We start from the raw sequence: 26227 nt of genomic DNA on the forward strand, positions 1-26227 counted from the left end.
TGGCACTGACCAGTTTTAGTGACTGAGCTGCCTGCTGTAGCTGTGACTCAAAGCCACTCTCTCAGCAGTTCCAGACACAGCCAGGAAGTCCATACCCTGCCACACAGCTCTCCATGTGACGTCAGGCACGGCGTGGTGTCACACCTCATCACCCACTGTCACCTTCCAGAACAAGGCTGGCAGTAAACACAGCCTGATGAAAGTCCTTGAGGAAGAAAGGTTGTCTATAGCTTTCTCTTCATCCATCTGCAAATGGACAATGTCTGCTCCTGTAAGGTGTCCCTCAGATTCCACTCAAGATACCTTAGGAAGGTGTCCACCAACCCCCTCCTATCACACAGAGTCCTCTTTCATTGATAAACTTCACAAAACTTACAAACTTTGTAAGATTTGGGTTTCCCTAGAAGGGTGAGATCATTCACTACAGATTTCTGCACCAGCAACACACCTCTAACACAGAAACATGAAGTTAGCCTGGAAAGAAATCAGTGTTTTCTTGTAACGTGACTGTCTCACACCTTCAGCTTTATTCACTGACCTTCCATCCTGAGTTGTCTTCAGGGCTGGGGTGAGAATAACAGTGGCTACCACTTAAAGTGAGGACTTCCAGGGTTCATTAGGTTAAGGATAGTTCTTCAGAAAGAAAGAAACCAGAGGGCAGGAGTTTGCTTTGCCTAACACTGGGCATTTGATGCCTGCATTCAGATGCCTGAGTTTAGGCTCTGAGAATCTCTTTCATGCAGCAAAAAGAAACTGGCACTCCCAGCAGGTAACTCAGCACACATGGCTGCTTGTCTGCACAGGAAAACTACTGTCACAGACTTAAGAGCCAGATGCTTCTAAATTCAGCTCCTAAGTGCAGCTGAATTAGGCCATGTCATTATCTTAAATGTCACAGCACACCTTCGTGCCACACTGGCCACTTACACTGCAGCAGAAAAGTTGTCTTAACCATGAGTTGTGCAGGTAAGAGTGGATAAAGCACAGGAAAGCCTTGCATAAGAGCAGGAGCTGAGGCAAAGAGAAGCCAGATAGCTGCTTTGTACCCATGATCCTCTTGCAGCTCCCATTAGTGACTCAGAAGGGGAGAAGTTGTCTAAAACAGAACCTCAGCAGAGACACCACATCCCACAGCGGTCCCACATCCTTCCTCATGCTTCCTTCTGCCACAGCAGCAGGCTGGGGCCAGCAAGCACTGTTCAAACAGCAGCTGAATTCAACATTCAGGAAGTAAAGAGGCACCTTAGGCCAGGCAAGAGGGATGAAACTCCTCAGCAACAAGATCCTGCAGTTGCAAAGCTGAAGGGATGTGGTAGGCACAAGAACCCCCACATTCACTCTAGCTGCTGCTCTGCCTATTTGCAGCACTCAAAGAAGAGCTAATCCCTCTGAAACAGATTACTGAGAGAAAGTGGAGGACAAAAGCATCAGCTCTTGTTGCTGGAAGTTTAAACAAGGCAGCAGGACGTGTAGCTGGGATGTACTGGCCAGACAAGGCAAGTGCATGTGCTCAGTGATGGTCTCTCTGACGGGAAGAACGTGTCTATCAAACAGTTCTGCCAAAACAAAGCCTCTAATCAGCCAGGAAAAAATAAGCAGTTTCAGCCCAGGTTCAATTCTAAACTTTTCTTTACCATTTGTTTCATTTTACACAGGTAATGTCCTTCTGTTCTCTGTTAGAAGGGAGTGTCTGCTCAGCATCACTTCCCTGTGCTCACCCACCTCTTCCACAACATTTCAGGAGCAGGCTCTCTGTCCTTATTGTCCTTATTTGGCTAAGACATTAAAAGCCTGTTAAAGAAACCTGTTAAAAAGGTTTCAACATACATGCAGAGCAAACAAGTGTGCAAACACTCCTTTAGATTTCCAAAAGAGATTCTCCCTCCATAGCATCTTCAGAAAAATCAATGAGCTGCCAAGACTAAAGCCTGCAGCTCACTCTATCTAGGCAACCTTTACCCTGCAAGAAACCAAATCTGTAGTTCCTCAGGACTGCTAGATTCTGATATGAATGCAGCAGACCAAAAGTCCTGCTGCAGCCTGACTGGAATCAGTTGTGCCTTTTACCATGAGATGAATGACACAGGCTTGACCCCATGCAGCAGCCACAGGCAATGCTTCTGCCTGTTGGGCTTTCAGTACAGCCCAGATTTCAATGCTGGCAGTTTGTGACTTTCCTGGAATGCAAACATGCAAGAACTTCTTGCATTTTCAAAGGCAGTTCCCTGTCCCCAAAGAGGCACATTCAGCAGCTGCTCTTCCTGAAGCAGCCAACCTCCAAACAGCAGCACAACCCTTAGGTACAGCATTAACACCCTGTGGGATGAGCTCTCACGGCCACGTTTGTTGGCAGACCTGGGCAGTTCATTTGTGACCAGAATTTTCATGGCTATACACTGTTTATTTTTAAACCACTTTCAGCTGAGCACAGCAGCCACTGTGCTGCTTGATTCTGCTCTGTTATTGGCATAGACCAAGGGACATCAGCTCAAGAATGAATAGAGCAAGTCTGAATATAGATATACTATTAGTTTTAGCTCTTGTGTAAGGAGAAGCAGGGATCCAAGGAGGGACATATGTACCTAAAGCTGAGCAGGAGTGCCACACCATGTGCATGAGTCCACAAAGCCCAGCTCTGAGCAAAGAGTAACCCCAGTCTTTTAAAGAGCCTTTATGTCTGTAGCAGGTCTTCCATTCTCCCTTTTTCACACCCACAAAAAAGCAGCCTTGCTTGGTTATATGTCCCATGTCATTCACCCTCATCACTGCCATGCTGCTCAGCAGGACATCTCAGTGGACAGCCACAGGGATAAGACAACCATCTAACCCTGGGAGGAGACTGCTCCTCCACAAGCAGAATGTCAGCACTGCTTGGTGGAAGAAGAAAGAAAAGGAAAGCAAATCCAAATAACACAGTTATTTATGTTTCTCCTCTAGTGGCAGGAAGGAAACAGCTTGTGGTGTCAAATTTGGCAACAGAGAGAGCTGAAAAATGGAGTTCTGACAGCATAGTGCTCATGTCTTTTGCTGCCAGCATCTCTACAGAGAGCCTAGATACCCCACTAATACCAGTTCAGCTTCTCCAAGGATATGGAGAGATCCCACCAAGTGACCCACACCCCAACACTGCCACGTGCACTCACTCAGCAATGCCAGGCTGCCCTGTCCCTGCACTAAGCTGAGACAGGATCACTCAGGGCAGTGACAAGGAAACATTTTCCAGAGTCTTTTTGTGATCTCTTCAAATCATGACATACCTGTCCAAGTAGTTGACAATGTTGGGGTTTTTGTTTTCCCTCATCACAAGGATTTCATTAATGATCAGTTCTTTTTTGGGCTGCTGCTGCAAATTCATCTGTTTGATTGCAACCTGCAGTGAAGAAAGAGCAAGGAAAGCATTACCACAGGAGTCCCCCAGAATCCTGTCAGTACCATCACCCATCATTGCAGTTCCACAGCCATGAGAAGTGGGAAAACAGTTTTCCTTCACAGGCTGCTCAGCCTTAGCAGCTCTGTGAGTTCCTGCATCCAGGAGGATACTCTAATGCCAAAAAGGACAAGGGGAATTACTATCCTCACACTGGACTTGTATGCCACAGCTGGGTAGGCATCTCCACCCATAGCTGCTTGGCAACAAGAAAGAGATCCCCTTACTCCAGCATGGACTGATATGTCAAAACCCTTTTGTTTCTTAGAAGATTCTTATTAATTTTACTTTGGACTGGATTTTTCTCTAAGGTTTTTGGTTGTGTTTTCCTGCTCCCATGAACAATTAGGTTTCTAGAAACCTACAGCAGTGCAGCCATATATGGAAGAGGTAAACAACAGAGCCTAAGCTTAGAACTTGGAGGTGGTAATTCTGTTCCTGGCTAAGACCTGGGGGAAAGAGCAGCAGTGTTTAGATAAAGGTGACAATAAGTGAATTGGCTTCAGCTTTACTTCAGTCATCACTGAAAAGCAATAGGGATGGATCTGGCAAAGTAGCTTTCTGCCTGCCTCAGGATATTAACACTTAGATTCAACTCACCACACTACCAGTACTTTGTGAGAGCACCTGGCCCTCAGACAAGCCTTCAAATCACTAAGGCAGGAAGCACAAACACTTCCACAGGCAGTTACAAAGCAATTGTCTTTGGTACAACATTTAGGCAAAGGGAATGAAATGTAATTATGCCTTTACAGAACTCCTGCTTGCAGAGAGAGAAGCCTAAATGCATGGAGAGGAGCCAGGGACTCACAAAAAAGGGATTAAAAGAACCAAGCCACAGAGTGTCCATATAGATAAATGTAATTAGCACTTTGATAGCAGAGGAGGAAGGTTGGACTAGATGATCTCTAGAGGTCCCTTCCAACCCCTGCCATTCTGTGATAGCAGGGGAGACTACAGGAAAATCCCAACACATGCTGCCAAACAGCACTTGAAGACAAAACCAAAAACCTCATGCTGCTCTTTGCACAAGACCAGAATGACAAAGAAGTGAAGGAGAGCATTTGATACAGGTAAAGAAAGCCCAGATCAATACTACGGGAGCTTCAGAGAGCCTCCTGTACTTCCTCACCCCTATTCAGGGGTAGATCCATGATCCAAGCATGTACAGGGGCATTTTCCTTATCTAACAGTGTCCCATGCAGTAGGGTACAAAATAAACAGCTGTGGTTATACTAAACAGCCATCATCAGTGAAAAGCTTCAATATTCTTAACCCTGGGAGCTGCCCAAGGCTCCTGTGTAGTGTAAAGTTAAAGGAGCTTCCTTCCAGTGCTTCCAAAAGGTGTTTCTGCACATTTAGCTCTGAGCATAAAGGATGAGTAGCAGTGCCCTTCACAGCGAGGAGCAGGTCAGCTGCATGCCAAGGTCACAGCCACCCCAAACACCCAGGCTTAAAAACCCAGGGCTCGACCACAGTAGTGAAATGGGAATGATGTAAAGGTCTGCTGTAAGATAAGGGCTCAAATAAACACAACTCCCCTTCCTCAAAGGCTGCAATGAAACTGGCTCAGTTCTTCAGGAACTGGAAAAGAGAGTGAAGGAGTTTCAGCAAAAAGCACAAAATCTGCTGCTGGATAACCCTGACACTGCAAACTTCCAGAAACAGATTTGGAATCATGCATACACTTTCCTCTCTATAAATCCTCCTTTTAGCAGGAGTGGCTTCCACAGAAGCTGCAGATCTGTCACTAGTAGTTCATTCTGCATGCACACAATTTGCAGGACACTCCTCAATATTTGAGAGGAGGGGAAAAATATAAGACAGACAAGGCATTCCTTGTCTCCCAATTCAAGGGCAGAAGGCACGTGGGCAAAGGGTGGGAAGGGAACTATGTCAGTGCAAGTCAACTAGTGTAAGTGTAGGAAGCAAAGGAGCAGAGGGCATATAGAAGAGCTGCAATGGGGAGAGGCAGGAATCAAGGCTGAAGAGATAAACTTCTACTGAGAAACTACCCAGTCCAAATATTTGCTTCTAGTCTTTGTGCTCACAGAAACATTCTTTACAAATATGAAATGATTCAGGAATCAAAAACTTGGGAATTCATTGTTTTCAGTTCTCTGCTCAGACCACTTGACCATGCCTCATTAGTAAGTACATAAATGCCTCATTAAAAACAACAGGTCATGAACCCCTGAAAGACATCTTTATGTTCTAGCTTCAATCTCAACCTTTAAGACACAATCTACTGCTGTGGTATTCTGGTAGTACTTACCTCCTGTCCTGTAGCTACATCCATTGCTGTATAAACTGTACCTGAGGCTCTAAACAGAGGAGAGAAAAGAAAAAACACAGTTTATTAGTGCCTCATAGCAAGAGTGGGAGCTTAACACACACCCCTTTCCTACTTGTCTCTGAAGTGCTCTCAGTCCCATTCCTTTTCATGCCATAATGACCATGGTAAATATCATCTGACACATTTCTGAGCCAGGACAGAAGCCAGAGAATTAATGAGGAACAAAGCTCCTCATAAGAGACACTATGATCATCCAAACCCTTGCTGCTAAACCAGCAACTCAGCAAAGCTTGTAGGACCGTGAGCTGACCCTCTTTAAACTGACACAACCACACTGCCCCAGCTCACAGCCTGCCCAACGTGATCACAGGGCAGAGAGGATCAGCTCCAGCAAACAAATGTGGCATTTGTCATGAGGGAAATGGGAGCCTGAGCCTCAGCACATCTCAGTCATCTGCACTGATTTGCCTCACTACAGCAAACACTACACTCTCCTACCACCCATTTTCCTTTTGTGTTGCTGAGGGGCACGACGGCCGTGTTGAGAAGAGCACATTCAGGAAGCAAATCTGTCCTGAATGCTGAAAAGAAGCAGTTCCTTCTCTCCTTGCAGCTATATTTAAAATTCTGATCATCTAATGACATATTTTCTTATATTAAAATAACTATTGTGCAAAAAACCCCAGTCCCTCTGACTCAAGACTGCCAGGAAAGGGAGAAGAGCTGGGGGTGGGGTGTAGAACCCATCAGAATCCCCAAAAACCCCTAAAAACATAGAAGAGAAAGAAAACAACCAAACAAAATAAACTCTCCAAAGCATCACCAACCACTTTGCCAGCAACTTGGCCTGGTTTCAGTGCTTCCTTCTAAGCAGAAGGGATGGGACAGAGAAGGAGTGTATACTAACCCTTGTCCAATCTTCTCAAAACATGTGTACTTCTTTTTGGGATCTCCCACGCTCACAATACTTCCTACAAAGAAAAAGAAACCCAAACAAAACCTAAACAAGAGGCTAAGTATTTTTTCACACAGTTGTAAGTACCAACTGCAGCCTCATGGCCACAGTGGGTTCTGAGGAGCCTTGTGAACCACTTGTCAGAGATCCAGAGGCATGTGAACACCAAGGAAGTCCTCAGTTATCTACACACACATCAGCTGTGGCATTCCCTTCCCACAGGTATTTCCTTCCAGAAAGGGTGGCACACAGACATTAAGCACAGGATGGGGAGATGTGGCCCTCACACATGTAAATACAAGTATTTGCTGGAAACCAGCAACTTAAAATCACCTTCACCACACTGAGTGATCTAAGATTCCCCTGTATTGCAACATTCTCTGAATTCAGAGGCCTGGGCTCTTCTTAGACAAAACAGTGGAGCTGAGGTGCTGAGGGCCATGGGTTAGTGATGGGCTTGACACTATGAGGGGAGGGGTTGGACTTGATGATCTTAAAGGTTTTCTGCAACCAAACCATTCTATGAACTCAATATTTTTTGTGTGAGGGGAGGCAGCTCTCAGCACAAGGACAGCCTACAGGGATGCACTGCAGTCCTGCAGATTGCATAGCAGGTTGCCAAGGGCTAAACTTGAAAACCTGGCAAAAGGAGCATCACTGATATTCAAGGCAAGGCTCCCTTCAAACATTAACTGACATTCCTAAGACCTCTATGACAGGCAGGACTCACACTCTCTTCAGGCTGAAGAAATCAGAGCCAACAATTCCTAAATCTCAGTTGGGAGCAAGTCTCCTCTCTAGCTAATGGGGATGCAGAGCTGCATCTGAGTCCGTGTTTGCAAGTCACTGAAGCTCCCAACATATGGTGCTGCTTTCACAGGGGTCTGGGACTGAGCCTCAACAGATGCATGTTGGCAAAGAAACTGCTTGTGGTCATGAGGCCAAGAAATCCAGTAGAAAGCAGAGTAAGAGCAAGCTATTTTCAAACACCACTGGAGAGCGGCCAAACCCACAGGGTTTAGGGCAAACAGAGGCAAAGGAAGGGAATATGGTCCATGTTTGGCAAGGAGGGCAGGAGGAAGAATCTGACTATACAATTCCCACTGTACAGTTACAGAATCAATGTTGTCTGCCCTGAGGACAAATATTTCCTTCCCTCAAAGGCTACACAGCACAGCACTGTTGTGACAAGAGGCAGTTACCAGTCTTGCCCTCTTTAATGCCCTCATCTGTAAAATGGGGGAATATTTCCTACCTCCCAAAGAGCCAGGTGAGGATTCATTAGTGTTTGCACCAATGCCACATTAATCCTAAGAGGTGGGGATTTATCAGCTGCCTTCTAACCCTTGCTCACCTTCAGTGTGTGTAAATACATACATGCTGCAAGATTCTGGTCATTTTATTCACATGTCAAACCAAAACATAAAAGGGTTCCATGTCTTTGCACAACTCCATTGCCTCCAGTGGAAAACCATCAGTTCACAACAGGATTAAACCTTCATCAGATATTTGTGACTACCTCACAGCTGGAAGCTGATGCCTAACAGCAACCACTGAACTTGCTTCATAAAATACTGACCTTTAGGAGTAAACTCTCAACTGAGGAGACCAGCCTGAGCATAGGGGAGCCAATACAGTTTCCATCAACTGACAAGCAAGGCCTGTATGTAGTTAATATGGAACTAGTAGTTCAAAGACTGAGAAATGCTCTACCCTAATAAAAACTGTCCCAGGCTGAGGATAGCAATCAATTGCACAGAAGAGCTGGTTCAGCTGCTGGCTGTGCCACAGCATAACCCAAAAATACCAGGCAGCAGAAGAGCATTTGAACTGAAGGCAGGGACAGTTAAAAACACTAGGACACAAGACAGACACGAGTGGCTGAGAAACAACCATGAATTTGGGTACTCACACAATGTTAAGGCACCTAAAAATAAGCAAACCACTTTATGGTATCATGGAAGGTGAACTTGGGGATACATTCATTTTCTCTCCATCTTTTGGGTACCTTCTGCCTAACATTTCAATATAATCATTCATTCTCCAGAGCTACAGAATATCAAATCATGGAACAACCTTAGACTTCCAAGCCAAGTAGATGTTAGTTATTCTGGGCTTGTTAGGATCTCCAACTCCCCAGGGACTTCAGTTGGCATCACATGTGCTCGGCTTATATTTATGTTCCCTCCTGGCACGTGCCCCCAATTCTGGCACAGAGTCACAACACAGGATCTTCAGTAATGGATGGCAAAATGAGGATGTCAAAACCTTTCAGCTTATTAAGACTTTGAGCAATCAACACAGCAGGACCTGGAATTTACACTTGTTATAGAAAAAGCACATACTTAGTTTTTCCAAGATCTCTTCATCTGACATTTTTGGCTTTTTCTTTTGTTTCTCCATGCTCCTGGCCTGCATGTCAGATGCTGTTGTGCTGTTTTCTGAAGGAGAAGAAATGGGAGAGGTGGCCACATCCCTGGTCGGAGGAGGAAGGGGGTCTATCACAGAGCGGGTGTATATCTAATGGTGGGGAGAAAAAGAAACAGGTTAACACAAATCAGATGAAGACTTAAACATTTCTATTCATCTTATTATTGTTCTTGCTGTTGTATGGGATGTATTTCTCTTGGTCTCCCCTCCCAAGCAGGCAGGTGACAAGATGAAGGTGCTCTGCGAGGAGGAATGGCTCCCACCTCCCTGCTCCCAAGAGGGGCTCAGCACCACGCCATGGAGCAGGGAAGAGGAGTCACAGACAAGACCAGGCTGTGACTGCAGCAGCAGGGGCTGAGGGAAGCGTTGCTGCTCACAGATTTTGTGTGCTCAGGTCGTGGGGCTATCACGGGAGGTGGAGCTGCATCATCTTCATCATCTTCATCTTCAGACACCGAGGGCACCGCAGGGGTCTCAGAGACAGCTTTCACATTCTGCAGGTGGTTGCACAAAGAGCACAAATAAACACCCAGTCATTTGCTCTAATCAAATCACAAACTGGATTAAGCTCCTAACAGAGGCTGCATGGAGGCAAGTGCAGAAAAACAGCAGGAGCAGGCAAGAAAGTTACAAGAGATGGAAAATTCCAAGCCCAAAGGTCCTGAGCCTGCACAGCAAACACAGGGGAGGCTCAGCACTGCCTGACACCACTGTTCAGAGCTTCTTGTCTGCCTGGCTGATTGTAATCCTCTTCCCAAGGACCTGAGACCCACCTGGGCTCTCACTGTCTTCCCAACACACTCATAGAATCAGAGAATGGTAGGGGTTGGAAGGAACCTCTAGAGATCATCTCACTCACAGCAGTCCCAGAAACTCATCAATATCTGGGTTTGGACATATCTGTCCCTATTGATGCTGCCTCTTTTTTCTTTGCTGCTTGCTTCAAAGCTCAATGATGCAGATTGGAGACTTCAGTCTTTCAGTGGTTTAGTTTGCATCAAAACCTTGATGTTTTCTGTAAAAGTTGGGTGGTCACATTAACATCAGCTTTGGTATTGTGACTCAGGACTAAGTAATGACACATTTTGGAAGCAGAAGCTGACAAAACACCTTTTCAAATCCCTTTTCAAATTTCCCTCTAAAAGAGAGTTTTATGAAAACTAGGAACAATGCTGGGTTAAAAACAAATTATCTGGAATTTGATGTAATGCTGTGATTAGAGCTCAAAACCACTTTTAATCTTTTACACTTCAAGCTGAATGTTAAGGTGATGGTATCCTTTACACTACAAACAAAAACAAACCCATTAGATCAGTTCTGCTTGTGCATCATCAGTTCCCCATGAGTGGCAGGGGAAAAGGTACTATTTTTTTCTCTGAAAGAGGGGGAAAACAATGTAGTATTTCACTGAAACTAAAACACTTGAAGTCACCAGCACTCAGATATATCATTGCTAAAGTGCACTCGACACAACACAAAAGCTTAGCCTGTCAAAAGCAACAAGAAAAGCCATTCATGTACTAGTAACTTCCTGATTATCCCCACAATTCAAGGTTACCCAGTGTCCTCCAACAACATCAGGCTACCTCAGTAGACTGGTAACTACTGCTTTTTTATTATTTACTTTAAAATCCATCAGCCTCAGGTATTCTAAGCTCCTAAGGATTGAAATGCAATGACAAATAACAATGAACAACAGCAGAAACCTTCTCCTTTTCTTTTTGCAGAGTCCTAAAGGGTCAGATCTGAAAGTGCTGCCTCCAGAAGGGAGCAGAAAACACCAACTCCAGCTAACAGCAAGGCAGTGAGAAAACAAGAGATGAAGGAATAGTTGGTTTTTAATGAATCATCTTAAATTGAAAGTTATGTCTCTTCCATCTCACACACACACACAGAATCATCAGAGAGCTTTTCAGCTTGTGCCTCTTAACAAAGCAAACAGGAGTGGTGCCTTCCCTGGAAGGGACTGAGTAAAGGTCAAGAAGAGAGGAGGAGAACCTTTTATTTCCTCTTCTGCTGGAGATAAGTTTGGTTAATCAACACTAATCTACATTAGTTTTTGTCAATAAGCCCTTGCAGGTTAGTAATTAAACTCTGTTAGATCATAGATAATTATAAGGCCATTGAAATCCTGAAAGCAGAGCAGTTACCAAATTCTGGCTATGGGAAGAGAACAACTTCTATGAAAATAAAAAGTGAGAGCAGCATCCCTTTTTAGGATCATTTGCCTGTTTTCAACAACATACATTCACTATATAAACACACAGAGTTCAGATTTTAAAACACTCAAGAAACAAAACTTTACAGGTGGCTGATACTGCTGTGGGCAAGTTTTAAATCCCCAAACTTGAGACAGAGGGTGAATGTAAGTCTTACCAATGTATTTGATGAATTATAATCCTCTGTTGCTTTATCTGAAAGAGATAGATAGTAATAGTCCCATTATAAACAGGTTGTAACTGCAGCAGCAATGGGGAGAGGAGAAAGGGACAGGAAAAAAAGGCTGCTCCCAAACCTAGGCATCACTTTCAGCTCCCTAGAACAATGTGACACTTGGCAGATGCAGGAATAGGGGGGTAAAAAGTGCTGCAGACAAATGCAGAGGCCTCAAATCCCTGCTGCAGGAAGATGGAATTTCCCAGAGCAACACCCAAAGGAATACTGTCCTACATCCATATACACCAAACACTATCTATGGGCTAAATCACCAGCAAAGGCATTGCAGGTAGCCCAGGACCTGCAAGATGTTCAGTCTCGGGCAACTAAACTTCCTGGAACAGCAATAGAGAGCTCCAGGAGACAACTGGTGTGCTTCTTATCTGACTATCCAGGCATACATGGGGAAGTTTGTGCTTTCATCCCTGCCTGGAGCCTTCTTAATTAATACCAGTTCAGGTCACCTGGCTCTAGCCTCTTAAAACCAAAGCAAGGATTAGTATTTAGAAAAGGAAGGAGAGCTGAGAGGGAAAAGGAGTGGTAGTTGCAGGAGTCCTCCAGTAGGCAGGTAATTCATACAAAGAAGCACAAAACCTTGGTGGTTTTAATTTTTAGAGGAATCCAGCCAGCAGTTATCAAGCACTGAGCAGTTGAGGAATATCCCTCCATCATAGCACATGGAGAGAGAGATCCTTACCACAACCACACATGAAGTAACAACAACACCTACACTGGAAACAAGCTGGTGCAAAATTTAGCTGCCTGTTTTCTCCACAGATTTTGATCACTGAACCCAACACCAGCACTCTGGGATCTGTCTGCTCAATGCTGGGTGTAAGCTTCAGAAAATCTGTGTTTGGGGATTTAGACAGGTGACTAATCTCTTCTTTTGTAGCTATGCTGGGCATCAGAATTAACAGAACAGCATCCTAAAGAAAGAAGGGTGCTGGTACAGCTAGAGAATCTCATTCACACTTTTCCTTGAAAACACAGATCTACTCATTGATGAAACAAAGGAAACCCCACGTGCAGTGAGTAATGGAAAGTCAGGCACAGCAGTTGAGATGATCACCATGTACCTGTGAAACTCATGTACTTCTGGCTGTTTGAGATCTTCTTTGAGTTGTAAAACTCCAAGACATCCAGCACTGCCTGGGGGTTCTTCTTCTGCTCTGACTTGGTGATGTTGGAAGTCTGCAGTAAGCGTGCCCATTGCTCTGGCATTCCCTGCAGGGTGAAGCATCTCATTAGCCCAAAGGCAACCCAATGTGCTCCACAGCACACACACCACCAGCCAGGTCTGCCACAGCCTCTGAGGTTACTCATGCTCTGAGGAAAACGGGAGAGGGAGAGGGAGAGGGAGAGGGAGAGGGAGAGGGAGAGGAGAGGAGAGGAGAGGAGAGGAGAGGAGAGGAGAGGAGAGGAGAGGAGAGGAGAGGAGAGGAGAGGAGAGGAGAGGAGAGGAGAGGAGATGGTGTATAGATACCTCACTAGGGCACTGTGTAGTGGCCACATGTTACAGGTCACACACTCCTTATCTGGACATGCAAATGCCAGTCCACTCATGGGGCTCTGAGTGAGCCCCACATCCTTTGAAGATCAAAACTCAAAAGACAGAAATGAGCAGACCCAAATGCTGCAGTTCAGGAAAAGCCTCAAGCCAAAATACCCTCACTCTTATGCACAAGTGTACACACGTTTCTATGTCTCCAAGGAAGACTACAGAAGCAGCACACACTGTTTGGCATCTAGCACAACAGACATGCAACATGAATTTGAGTCTTCTTGTAGCACCAGAGTTCTTTGGTAACAGGGACATCAGCTCAGACAGCAAATCAATACATTTGGAGTACAACCAGACTTGTGTCTTTCAGCACCAGCAAGAATAACAGCTTGTATAGTGGAAGTGGCAAGTGACTGGGATCCTTTATCAATGAAGTTACCCTCCATGGTCAAAAGGATGGCTGGATACACCACTTAGGGAGTGTCCCACACAACACAACTGTACACATGACTCAGGCTAGGAGAGCAAAGTCCCTGAACAAGAACCATTTAAAGAGTGGTAAAAACAGGTTGCTCACAACCAACTTCTGCTGCTACTAAATCCTATCTCATAATGAAATAAGAATAGGATGAAATACAACTCTGTCTTAATTTTGCATGTCAATTAAAAGCATCTGGCATTTAGCCTTAGGACAGCATATACATACTCTGTCCTAAGTATTTACACGCAGCTGTGTGTCTGCTAAAGGGGAACTCTCAGAGCCTCACTTGGTGGATGCAGACTGTGCTGTAGACCTATTCCAGCTCTAGAAGAGGAAAGGAGAGAAGAGATATACCATGTTATGCTGCCCACATCAACCAGAAGAAAAACAGGAAAGGAAAGGTTTGCTGGCAGCCTGGGCTCCTGGGAGTTGACAATCAGGGATTAGTAGGCAACCTCTGCACATATGTTTCAAAGGAGATCAAACTAGATGATGGTAAAAGCCTTTCCAGCATTACTATATAAAAGATTAATGTGACCTGGCTCCTCCCAGCAATAAGCCAAACCACATAGTTCTCTGTTCCTCCAGATTCACTTACTGTGAATTCTCCTGTGACTGCATCAAACCCCACATGAATCGTGTGTTCGAAGTCTGAAGGGAGGGAGATCTCTGGCCGCTCCTTCTCTTTCTTTTTATTGGCTGAAAGAGACAACAAGAACAATCAAAGTAATCCATAAATCCATCAAAAACTAAAGTTTCCCCCATGGTTTCCAATTTACCTGCCCAACCACATCCCCCTTTTTGCTAGTCATGGGATTTCAATCCGAGGCAGACAAACAGCAAGTTGGAAAACTTTGTTATTTCGCCTAAGAGCAGCCACAGTGAGGGGAAAACAAAAATCAGAGTCCTGCAACACAGGGCAAACCTTAAGACAAGGAAACTGATACTGTGGGTATGTCAAGTGCCAAGCCTCAGGGCTAGACTCAACAGCACAAGAGCTATTTACCTAAAATATTCACTCAAACTTATACAGGTCAGAGTCAAAAGTACTCCAGGGAAGTGGAAGCCACGTGGTTTTGAACACATTTTTCTGTTTGTGGTTTTAAGCAGCTTCCAGAAAAAATATATTACATGCTGTTCAATCTACACTCACCTCTCACATGAAGACAGGGACACATTTAACTACAAATACTGTTTCTAAATTGCTTCCTTCATCCTGCTTCCTCAAAATACAGTTTATGAAGAAAAGCCAACGTAACGTGTGCTTCTGCTACAAAATCTATGAGCAAAGCCTTTTGTAGGAGCTAAATGTGGTTTTAATAACAAGCTTTGAAGACATAGAGCAAGAGGGCAGAATCTGGCAGGTGAGGAGTAGAAGTTGTGGAGAAACAGGGAAGGAAATGAATCAAAGCAGATGCACCTTGCAAATGTTAAAGTCAAGTCTTCAAACAAGATTATCGTCTTGCTTGGATGAAGTTCATCCATATTCATGACATACTAAGGACTCCACCTTCACTCTAATATTTACTGTATGCATGAAACTGAGATCAGTTCTTGGATTTGCTGCTGCTTGTAGTTATGAAATAAGCAGAGCCAGGAGAAGGTGACTAAACCACTTACATTTCCCAGCTGCCACCTTTTGTATCTAAAGCCAAACAGAATTCGTTGCATGGCTGACATTCCCCAGTGCATTTTTGGCACCACGAATGCCAGACACTGGGATTTCAGAAAGCTCTGAGGCTAAAGCTCACTAGTGCAGTTATTTAAGACACTGCTGGTGGTTAGCTGCATAGAAGTGGTCAGGGTTTGCCCCAAAGGACTGGATCCTGCTTCTTTCCATGGCAGCTCTAGCACTGTTCTCTGTGAGAACATCACAGAGTTACTGTTGCACAGAGTAATTTTAGAGAAAGAAGAGACTCAGATGCTCCATTTGGGACATGAAGATGGAACAGATTGATTTCAACTCCTCTTTCAAACGAAGGGGATGGGGGAAGATGAAACACAGAGAGAGAGTTGCCAAGGGGAATGAGGAGAGAAAGCTGCCATGCTGGAGGAGCCGTCACAGAGGGGGAAGCTCTGTGAGAAGGACACAGGAGCAGCTGCTGGTTAGCAGATGGTGAGCATCTGCAGCAGAGGCCTGCGAAAAAAAAGGAGCAAGGAGATGCATCCAGCAGGTACACAGAAAAAGCTGCATGGGGAAAACTAGCAGGGGATGGAGTGCAAGAGGGAAAGAGATGCAGAGGGAGACATCAGAGGCACCACACTTTTTAGGCCTGTCTACACAATCACCCCATGCCTCCAAGCCAAACAGTAAGGTGTCAGCTCAGCCTAGAAGCCCATCACTCATGTGAGGAAGAAGAGGCCATCTGTATTTGAGGAAATGGCCTCAAGTTGGGCCAGGGGAGTTCAAGCTGGATGTGAAGAGGAATTTCTTTCCTACAAGGGTTGTCAGGTATTGGAAGGGGCTGCCCAGGGAGGTGCTGGAGTCACCTTCCTTGAAGGGGTTGCAGAGCCAGGTGGATGTTGCACTGAGGTAAATGGGCTGGTGGCTAATAAGGCTGGGACAACAGCTTCACTCAATGAGCTTAAAGGTCTCTTCCAGCTGAAATGATTCAATCATTAGCCACTGTGCAAGAAGAGTGCTGCACTGCTGATGGACACCCACAGATGGTCCAGGACAATTGTCACAGTAGATCTACAGAATCACAAGGAATTGTTTGGGTTGGAAAAGACCTTTAAGCTCCTAGAGTCCAACCATTCCCCCAGCTCTGCCACAGCCACCACTAACCCATGGCCCCCAGCCCCACAGCTCTGCAATCTCTCCAGGGATTGGGACTCTACTACGGCCCTGGGCAGCCTGGGAAAGGGCTTGACAACATTTTCAAAGAAGAAATTATTCCTCATCTCCAATCTAAACATCCCCTGAGGGAATTTGAAGCTGTTTCCTCTTTTGCTAATGTATGAATACATCCTAATGTTTTAATGTATCCCTAAAAGGTATTGAGTTCAGACAGCGAGATGACTGCTGACTGTGAACTTATCTAAAGCAGCAGATGATGGCACAAATGAGCCTCAGCTAAACAGAGCCCTAAAAACTCTTCTGGAAGAATTGATTAAACAACATAATGGCCTCTATCAAATCATGGTTAGCATCCTGGCTGGGCTCAGCAGTGGGGTGGCAGCAGCCCCAAGGCAGTGCCCAGCCCCTGTGCTGGGCCCTGGGGAGGCCGCAGCTCCAGGGCTGTGTTCAGTGCTGGGCCCCTCACTCACTGCCACAGGGACACTGAGGGGCTGCAGCGTGGCCAGAGCCAGGCACAGAGCTGGGGAAGGGGCTGGAGCACAAGGGGCTGGGGAGGGGCTGAGGGAATGGAGAAGAGGAGCCTGAGGGGACACAGCAGCACTCTGGGCAACTCCCTGTCAGGTTGTGGCTGGGTAGGGATCAGTTTCTCCTTTCAAGTGACAGGACAAGAGGAAACAGCCTCAAGTTGCATCAGGAGAGGTTTAAATTTGAGAAGTGGAAAAATTTCTTCCCCAAAAGAGCTGTCAAGCCCTGGCTCAGGCTGCCCAGGGAGTTGGTGGAGTCCCCATCCCTGGAGGGATTCCAAAGCTGTGGGGCTGAGGGCCCTGGGTTAGTGGCGGCCATGGCAGTGCTGGAGGAATAGTTGGACCCAGTGATCTTAAAGGTCTTTCCAACCTCAACAGTTCTATGTGATTCTGTGGTCGACACTCCAGCTCTCTGTTCATGTCCAACACATACACAGGGAGTTTCAGTATGGCTACACTACAGAAACAGCAAGAGATTTTTCTGCATGTATGACTTGTGTTGTTTTCACACCTCTGAAGAAGTTAATGTTCACCCAATTACCTTAGTTTCCTGCAACCTTTTCCTCCAGCACCTCAGCCCTTTCCATTTCTCTTGTTTCTCAAGAAGTCTTTGGGACAGTCACCACAAACACACTAAAATCACTCTGCCCTATTGAGAATGTTACAGCAAGTGAAATCCTACTTGTTCTGTACACAGCACTCAGGGTTTCACAGCACTCAGACCAATTTCATCACGACATGAACACACACAAAGCTGGCAAATGAATTCAGAGATTTTCTTCCACAAATCTCAGAGGACAATGAACTTCAGAGGCTTTTGATCCAAAATCTGACAGATCTAAACATTTAAACATCTTGAAACTGTTAATAACAAAATTGCTTTTTGTAGCAGATATTTATGCAATACCAGGAGGTATAAAAGGAACTAAAGACATGGGCACTCCCAGTCTTACTAAAGCTTTAATTCCTCTCTACAGTGATTATTTAATCCTTGCAATGAATCAAAAGGCCTTGAAGAATTTGATATAAAATATATAAAAGATAAATCATACAACTGACTGAGACCTACCTACAACCAAGCACATCCAGAGCAGCCTGGCAAAGGGATGTAGCTCAACAGAAGTGTGCAAACATGTATGAAGCCCAAGGTTTAAGCCTCACATGTTCTTTACACGATAGCTCTGTTCATGCACAGGGATAGCACAATGGAAAGACACTTTCAAAAGCACCTTCAGCTAGAACCGCCTTCCTTGACCCAGCAACCTGTAAGATGCCCTAGAGATACCCCCTTGTTGGCTTCCCCTCTGACCTGCACCCACAAGCTCTCAAGAAGTCCATCTCCTGTTCCACAGCAGGACTCCTGGTGTTGGCTGTGCCTTTGCACAATGCACAACCCCTTCACCATCTTTCCCACTTATCCTTTGCAAAGTGCCTGCTCCAGACCTGTTCCCTGCCTAGAATAAAGAGCTGCTACTCCTCTGAAGGGACTGACAGCATCAACTTCAGCAGCTCTCAGGATACAGCATAAAAGCCCACGTCCACATTTGCTAGCAAAATTAACTGTTGAGCGTTTCAGATCTTTGCAGGCTCTTTGACACTCCTGCAGAGCTTAAACACAAATCACTGGCTTCGCTGGGTAAAGATCCAAAGGCCACGGATTTGTCCAAAGTTACATTCCTCTATCTGAATGAAACCCAATTCCCTTTTTACTCCAGACAAAAGAAACAAATAATACACCAAATTCATTCAGGCAGAAAGCAAAGAGAGGTGTCTGAACACCTGAGGATTCCATTAATGGTTCAGCAGCAGGAGGCACTGGGAATTCAATTGTCATAGTGAGATTAGAAGTAGTTTTCCTAAGACGAAAATCAACCAATCTGAAGTGAAGGTGACAGTGCTAAAGGTATTTTTTACTCGACAGGAATTAGAGGACAGAAGCGACCGGTTTCGTTCAGGCAGGTGCATCGTAACAGACGGCTCTGCTGGGCTTGGCTAAACAAAAACCCCTCACGTCTCGAAGCATCTGCCACGTTGGCCAATCTTCAGTAAACTCAGGCATCTCCAAATCAGTGGCAGTCTGTCTGATGATTTCACCCAAAGCATTCACTTTGTAGCTCTCCTTTAAAAGCCAGTTCAAACTAGCATTTCAGGTTGGATTTCTTTCACTCTAAATTACAGGTGCCTTCTTTGTTCCCTGCAATGTTGAGCCTAGAGGTTTAAAAACCCCACTCCCTTAAGTAACTCAATGTAAAAATCCCCAGCTAAAGGATTAATACTCATAATAGCAAGTTCTGACTGAGATCCAAGAAACTTTTAACAGTGAGTTTATGGGTTTCTGGATTGCAGAAACCAAAGCCCACATTTGTAACACAATCCCAAGTTGCCCAAGGTATCAGAAAGTAGTAATGAATCACAGAATCACAGAATCTCAAGGGCTGGAAGGGACCTGCAAAGCTCATCCAGTGCAACCCCCCTGCCAGAGCAGCACCACCTAGAGTAGGGCACACAGGAACTCATCCAGATGGGTTTGGAATGTCTCCAGAGAAGGAGACTCCACAGTCCATCTGGGCAGCCCCTTCCAGTGCTCCCTCACCTCAACAGGGAACAAATTCTTCCTTGTATTTCTTTGGAACCTCTTCTGTTCCAGCTTGTCCTCATTGCCCCTTGTCCTATCATTGGCCGTCACTGAGCACAGCCTGGCTCCATCCTCCTGACACCCACCCTTGATGGATTTGGCAACATGAATGAGGTCACCCCTCAGTCTTCTCCAAGCTCAAGAGCCCCAGCTCCCTCAGCCTTTCATCACAAGGGAGATGAATCATGTTTGTGTCCCTGCACTGAACTCTTTCCAGCAGCTCCCTGTCCTTCTGGAACTGGAGGGCCCAGAACTGGGATATTTTGTAGAAAATGAACCTGCATCCTGCTTACTTAAGTGAAACTATCACTCCAGTTAGTCTTTTTGCTATCAAAAAGCAAGGAGGCAGCCACCCTCATGAATCCCAGGAAGCTCAAGATACCTAGGCCTGACTTTACATACCCACTGTCCAGGTAACAATGCAATTCAGACTCTACAAAAAGTTGATGTATTATAAAGAAGAACTCCAAGAAATAGGTCAGATATAAAGTGAAATCAGCACATATTAGGGGATGGAGGTTATTTTTTTTTTCTTCTATCACTTCAAAAGATTTAAGAGAGGTTTTTTTAAACATCCTGATCTTAAAAATTAGAATTTCATGTACAGTTCACAGTTCCTATCTCTATTCCCATCTGTTACAGTCCCTGCAAGGAGAGAAAACTCCATCAGTTCACCAAAAATGTGCAAGAATTTGCAGTAATGGATTATTCCTAACAGAAAGTAGATCATGCCTAACCCAAATACTAGAATAGAGTAAATGACCATGCAGTAACATATGACAGGCCTAGCAGGGGGTGGCCTGATGGTCATGCTTCACTCACATTATTTGGTGTTTAAAATAACAACCAAGCATGAGACTTCCCCCTGCTCCCCACCAAAGGGGTTGCCAATGCCAGTTTTAATTGACCAGCTTGAAATTGGTTCAAAAAACTGATGATTGTCAAGACCATTAAGGACAAATCAGGCTGGGAAATGGCAGAGGCAGTCCTAGTTTTCAGGGATGCTGTTGTTGTCATTTAAGGGGAGAAAGGAGGGACAAAAGACACAAAACAGATCAAGTGGGATGGATTAAATGTGCCAAGATTAACCACCAGAAAAAAACACATCTACAGTCTTATGTATCTCCTCAAAATGACCTCAAGAGGTGTGCAGGAAAGAAACACACAACTTTCTGAAACCTAAACCACCACTAAGAATCAGGTGCTCCTCAAAGGCCATTCAGAGCAACATTCAGACAGGTTCATAAGAGATGAAATACTGTACTTTTATCTCCTGGCAAAATGGATCTGTAGAATCGGTCCTTCCTCTTCTTTTCTTCTGGGTTGGGAGGCAAAGGTTTGGAGCCATGGTTTAAAGTCCCAGCATCTTTGCTTCCTGATCCAATCAGGGCGCTGGCATTTCTCATCGGGGGAGCGGGCGGCTTGTCTTCTGTTTCAACTCCATTGTTCGACATCTTCAGCTGGGGAAGCCGTTCCTGGGAGCGGGACAAAGAAAAGGAGTAACAAACATTACTTGGTTATTTTTGGTAAAATAGAATCATATCATGTCAAACAAACCACAAGCAGGTGTTCTGCCCAGGTGGCCAAGAAGGCCAAGGGCATCCTGGCCTGGCTCAGGAACAGTGTTGTCAGCAGGAGCAGGGAGGTGATCATTCCCCTGGACTCGGCTTTGGTCAGGCAGCACCTCAATTACTGTGCCTATTCTTCGGCCCCTCTCTCCAAAAAGGACACTGAGGTACTGGAGAGGATCTGGAGGCTAGGCCACCAAGCTAGGAAAGGATTTGGAGCATGTCTCAGATGAGGAAGGGCTGAGGGATCTGAGGCTGTGGAGACTGCAGAAAAGAAGGCTCAGGGGAGACCTTCTCGCTCTCTGCAACTACCTGAAAGGCAGCTGGAGCCAGGTGGGGGTTGGTCTGTTCTCCCTAGTGACAAGCACTAGAACAAGAGGAAATGGCCTCAGGTTGCTCCAGGAGAAATTTCTTTGGTGCCAGGGCTGTCAGGCATTGGAAGGGGCTGCCCAGGGAGGTGCTGGAGTCACCGTCCCTGGAGGGGTTTCAGAACCGAGTGGATGTTGCACTGAGGGCAGTGGGCTGGTGGCTGATAGGGCTGGGACAAAGTCTCCACTCAGTGAGCTTAAAGGTCTCTTCCAGCTGAAAAGGATTCTGTGATTCTATGATTTGCAGAGTAGACTGTAGCTTTGTGTCCACACAGAGCCAGGGTCAACACAACTAAGCCTACTGATGCTCCATTTTTTTTCTGTTAACAAGACAAGTGATCAATAACTCAAACTCTTGAACAGAAAGAAAAGTATGTTGCAGGATATAGCCAATTTGCAAGCAAACCACAGAGTGTAGATGGGTAGGCAGAGTGGGAAATATGAGATAGCAAAGAGCAAGGATATCTGAGAGGAGCTGAAAAGTTGTGAAGCTCCTAAGACCTCTCAGATCCATGGTACTTCCACTAGAAACTATATCTAAAGGTTTACATCAGCCTCCAGCACCGCGTGATACTGAGATGCTGAAGTTTGCACTCCAAGAGTTGATGCAGCTGCTCAGGCTTCTTTGCTGAAAAGCTGCTGAACTAATTCAGAGCTAGAGGCAGCTGAGAAGCCACAGAGCTGACCCCACACCATCTCATCCTCAGTGCCAGGGACTGTGCTGGCCCACGCTGGCCATGGCCTTGCTGCGGTAGTGAGGCGCAATTCAAACCGCCGGGAAGCTGACTGCATTTTGTTCTGCTGGAAGGGTCAAACAAAACTGGATCCCCAACACACACATAAATCCTTAAGTAAATAATCCCCACTGTGAGGATTAAAAGACGGAAGCTTTGGAACAGGGTAATAGATTATCCTGCAACAACGAGCTTGTTCCACCCAAATGAGATCAGCAATACCCCAGACACAGCCTGGCAGCAGCCAGATCCTTCTGGAAACTGGAACTTGTCGGCATCATGTTCTCAAAGGAAAGCTTGGAGTTAAGTGCAGAACAAAGACCAAAGCAGAAACAGTTTCTGTTTGGGTGGAAAAGGCAATTCAACAGCTTTATGACTGTCACATGCAGTGAGGGAAGACAGGACAAAACCAGTGTGCTTTCTGAAAGTGAGAAGTGTAGTTACAAAGCCAAGATCACTGCTGCTTCCACTCTGGACTCAGAGGAATCACATTTGGTCACTCCAAATGGATCCTACAACCATACCACTGTGCTGTGACCACACACTACACAAACTATTTTCCAAGTCTTCTTTGGCCAAATTACTGATGCTCAGAGTAACTGGCAAGGTTCGGACCCAAGGCACGGTGCTGTCACCCCTGTGGGGAGCTATGGATGGCAGACCAAGTTCTGGTTGGTCTGCAGCTCCATCTTCTCTTGCAGCTGGGGAGGAACCAGCCCCTGCAGCAGCACAGGCTGGGGGTGAGCTGCTGGAGAGCAGCTCTGGGACAGGGACCTGGCACTGCTGGGGGGCAGCAGCTCTCCATGAGCAGCACCGTGCCCTCGTGGGCAAGAAGCCAATGGCATCCTGGGGGCATGAAGAGAGTGTGAGCAGCAGAGGTTCTGCTCCCCCTCTGCTCTGTCACATCTGGAGTGCTGTATCCAGTTCTGGGCTCCCCAGCTGCAGAGAGACAGGGAGGTGCTGGAAAGAGGCCAGTGCAGGGCTGCCAAGGTGCTGAGGGGATGGAACATGTGTGTGAGGAGGAAAGGCTGCAGCCCTGGGGCTGTTCAGCTGGAGAAGGTTGAGGGGGGGGCCTTATCAATGCTGAGAAATCCCTAAAGGGTGGGTGTCGAGGCTGGGGCCAATGTTTGTTCTGTGGTGGCCGGTACCAGAACAAGGGATAACGGGCACACAGGGGTAAGGTGGAACACACAACTGCAGGTGGAACACGAGGAGAAACTTTGCTGCTCAGGTGAAGGAGCCCTGGCCCAGCTGCCCAGGGAGGGTGTGGAGGCTCCTTCTCGGGAGGTTTCCAGCCCCATCTGGACACGTTCCTGTGTGACCTGATCAAGGGGAACCTGCTTTAGCAGGGGGTTGGGCTGGATGAGCTCTGGAGGTCCCTTCCAACCCCCACCATTCTGGGATTCTCCTCCACTAAACGTGGTTCCCAGATTCTTCACACTTGCTCATAACCAGGAGAGCTGGCACCACTGTACAGTCTGTAAGGCTTTGGACAAGCCTTCATGCACAGGGACCTTGGTAAGAGGTCTGACCCCAGCCGTGCTTCCTCCCAACACAACTGTGCAATGGAATTTTAACTGACAGACTAGCATTTGGGGTGTTGATTTTAATGATGGGATAGTTTTGGTGGTTTGGAGGGGTGGGAGAAAATTAGCTGTGCACTTGTCTGGGTGTGTTCTGGCATGTGCCCCATGCATCTCTTATCACTCACGCTTCAGCCTCATGCCATTCTCCAGTACAAAAGCAAGCAGAACCCAAGTGACAGCTGGAGTGTCAGCCACAAAGTGGTGCAAACAACTACTCTCCCTGTCTAAGCAGTGGGAAAAAAAAGCCTAAACTAAAACCCAACTGATAAATTTGGCACCCACTGCTGCACACACATCTTGTGCAACAGGAAGATATTGAAGCCTCACTCACTGATGGGCTTTTGCACATGGCAATGTCAGTGGTTGGTACCAAATTGGCACAATTAAAGCACCTGAAACGATGGAAGAAGTGCCACCTAAGAGCTGTGTTCTTTGCACACATGCTTATTTCACCATGAGAATGTAAGTTACTGTGAGGGTGATAGGAACATGCTGCAAAGAGGGAAGCAAAAGGAAAAGGAATGTTAGTAGCTCTGTGCCAGGCACCACATTTGCTGCTGCAATAGCTTGGTTTACCCCACAGATGCCAAAGATTTCCCCACCAGACAGATTTCCAGGAGCTGCCTCATTGCTGAGTCCATTTTCCAACAAGCAGAGGTGAGCAGGAGAGAATCAATGCCTGCTACATGCTGTGAAAGGCACAGGACTAAGCAAATAAAGTTTACTGTATTGGGGAATGGATGCAACATCAGACCCAAGGGTTGTCCAAGGAAGAGAACATGTGGCTCCAGGCTGGAGAAAAAGAAGTGAGAAAAGGAAGAAAACCATCCTCAGGTTATAGGCAGAGGCTGGCTTAGAGCTGGGGGAAGGAAAAAGAACATAAGCAAAACAAAAAGGACTATGAGACATAAGAATAACCTCTGGATGTCAAACATCTTCACTCTCAGTTCCACCAGTGCAAAACCCCAGGGACATCTACTCACAGTTTTTTCAATATAAGAGGGTTTTTCAAAATCTCTCAGTCAGAAAGGACAGAGCACCAGTGAATTATTGGTTTATTGCAGGGCTAAAAAACACTGGCAGTACAAGTTTCTTGAATGAGCAAGTAACTGCTGAGCAGTTGTCTAGCTTAACAAACAGCATTGCTATACATCTATTTGGTAACTGCAACTTCCTGTGGGCAAAACTTGCAGTACACCATCTCCTTCCTTCTCCATTGCTCAAGGCCTTAGACCTTCCTCCTCATCAGTTACAAAAGTTATTTAACCCATTTGGAGATGGAGGGATGAAAGAAATCCTTCAACTCACAAACAATAGACTGGTTCTACAGAAGTTATACCCTGTAATAGCAGCACTATTCTGGAGGGTTCCCACAACCCTTTTCCCACTCCCTATTTGAAGGGGAAATGAAACATCTGCTTACATGAGTCTTCTCATTGTGACAGAGACACACAGCCTATCCCCAAACTCAGCATCATTATACTTGAAACTTGTGTTGGCTTCAAATCATGTGGATGAAACTCTTTCCTGATAGGATCCCACTCACTGCTCCAGGGCTTTAGAGCACACAGAATCATTACAGTGGGAAAAGACCTTTAATATCATCAAGTCCAATTACTAACCTCACACTGCCAGGCCCATCACTAAATTGAACCATACCCCTCAGCACCTCAGCTATGCAGAGCTGAGCCCCTGGAGCACAGAGCTATACTAAGTGGTAACAGAATCATAGAATCATTTTGGTTGGAAAAGACCTTCAAGACCATGAAGTCCAACCAGTATCCTAATATTGCCAAGCCCATCACTAACCCATGGCCCTCAGCACCTCAGCTCCATGGTTTTGCAATAGCTCCAGGGATGGGGACTCCACCACCTCCCTGGGCAGCCTGGCACAGGGGCTGACAACCCTCTCAGGGAAAAGTTCCTCATAATCTGCAATCTAAACCTCCCCTGGTGCAACTTGAGGCCATTTCCTTTTGTCCTGTCACTTCTTATATGGGAGAAGATACCAGCCCCCACCTTGCTACAGCCTCCTGTCAGGGAGCTGCAGAGAGAGATTATGTCTCCCCTCAGCCTCCTTTTCTCCAGACAGAGGTGGCTGTGTCCCTCACCGTAGCTCTGTTGACTGTGCAAATTCTCTTCTTCCTGAAATAATCTCCTGCCAATTCACATGCAGCCAGGCTTTGAACAATCCCCCCTGTCTCTAGTTCAGAGCACCAGGCAATGGCTTCAGCAGCATGATACTGTGCCATGAGCCTGGACAGCAACGGCAACACAGAGCATCCCCAGGCCGAGCTGCCTCCTTCTTTCTTCACAGCGGCACAACTCTGCTTTGAGAGACTCCTGTTTCCACAGTATGATTTAGTGAGCAGAAACAATGAAACAACACATGAACTCTTCAGCTGCAGTCAGATGAGGGAGTGCATATTAGCTGCAGAGAATCATAGAACTGTTATGGTTGGAAAAGACCTTTAAGATCGTCA

General features: G+C 46.0%; 1 protein-coding gene across 5 annotated transcripts in view; it reads right to left on the reverse strand.

Moving 5' to 3' along the window:
• Positions 1-26227, reverse strand: part of PAK1 (p21 (RAC1) activated kinase 1) — a 130249-nt gene that overhangs the window by 10257 nt on the left and 93765 nt on the right. For 4 of the 5 annotated variants that reach the window (XM_061990380.1, XM_061990375.1, XM_061990368.1 and 1 more), the window contains 9 exons: positions 20753-20963; positions 14128-14228; positions 12624-12771; positions 11485-11522; positions 9486-9602; positions 9024-9198; positions 6631-6694; positions 5703-5751; positions 3258-3370 (listed from right to left, as the gene is read on the reverse strand). In XM_061990380.1, the coding sequence (XP_061846364.1) occupies positions 3258-3370; positions 5703-5751; positions 6631-6694; positions 9024-9198; positions 9486-9602; positions 11485-11522; positions 12624-12771; positions 14128-14228; positions 20753-20942 (995 nt within the window). In that variant the 5' untranslated portion in view covers positions 20943-20963. Of the gene's footprint in view, positions 1-3257; positions 3371-5702; positions 5752-6630; positions 6695-9023; positions 9199-9485; positions 9603-11484; positions 11523-12623; positions 12772-14127; positions 14229-14308; positions 14432-20752; positions 20964-26227 lie in introns of those variants that run through there. The other variant, XM_061990399.1, reaches the window with a different exon arrangement.

This window comes from Colius striatus, chromosome 1 (genome assembly GCF_028858725.1).
Source record: "Colius striatus isolate bColStr4 chromosome 1, bColStr4.1.hap1, whole genome shotgun sequence".
NCBI lineage: Eukaryota > Metazoa > Chordata > Aves > Coliiformes > Coliidae > Colius > Colius striatus.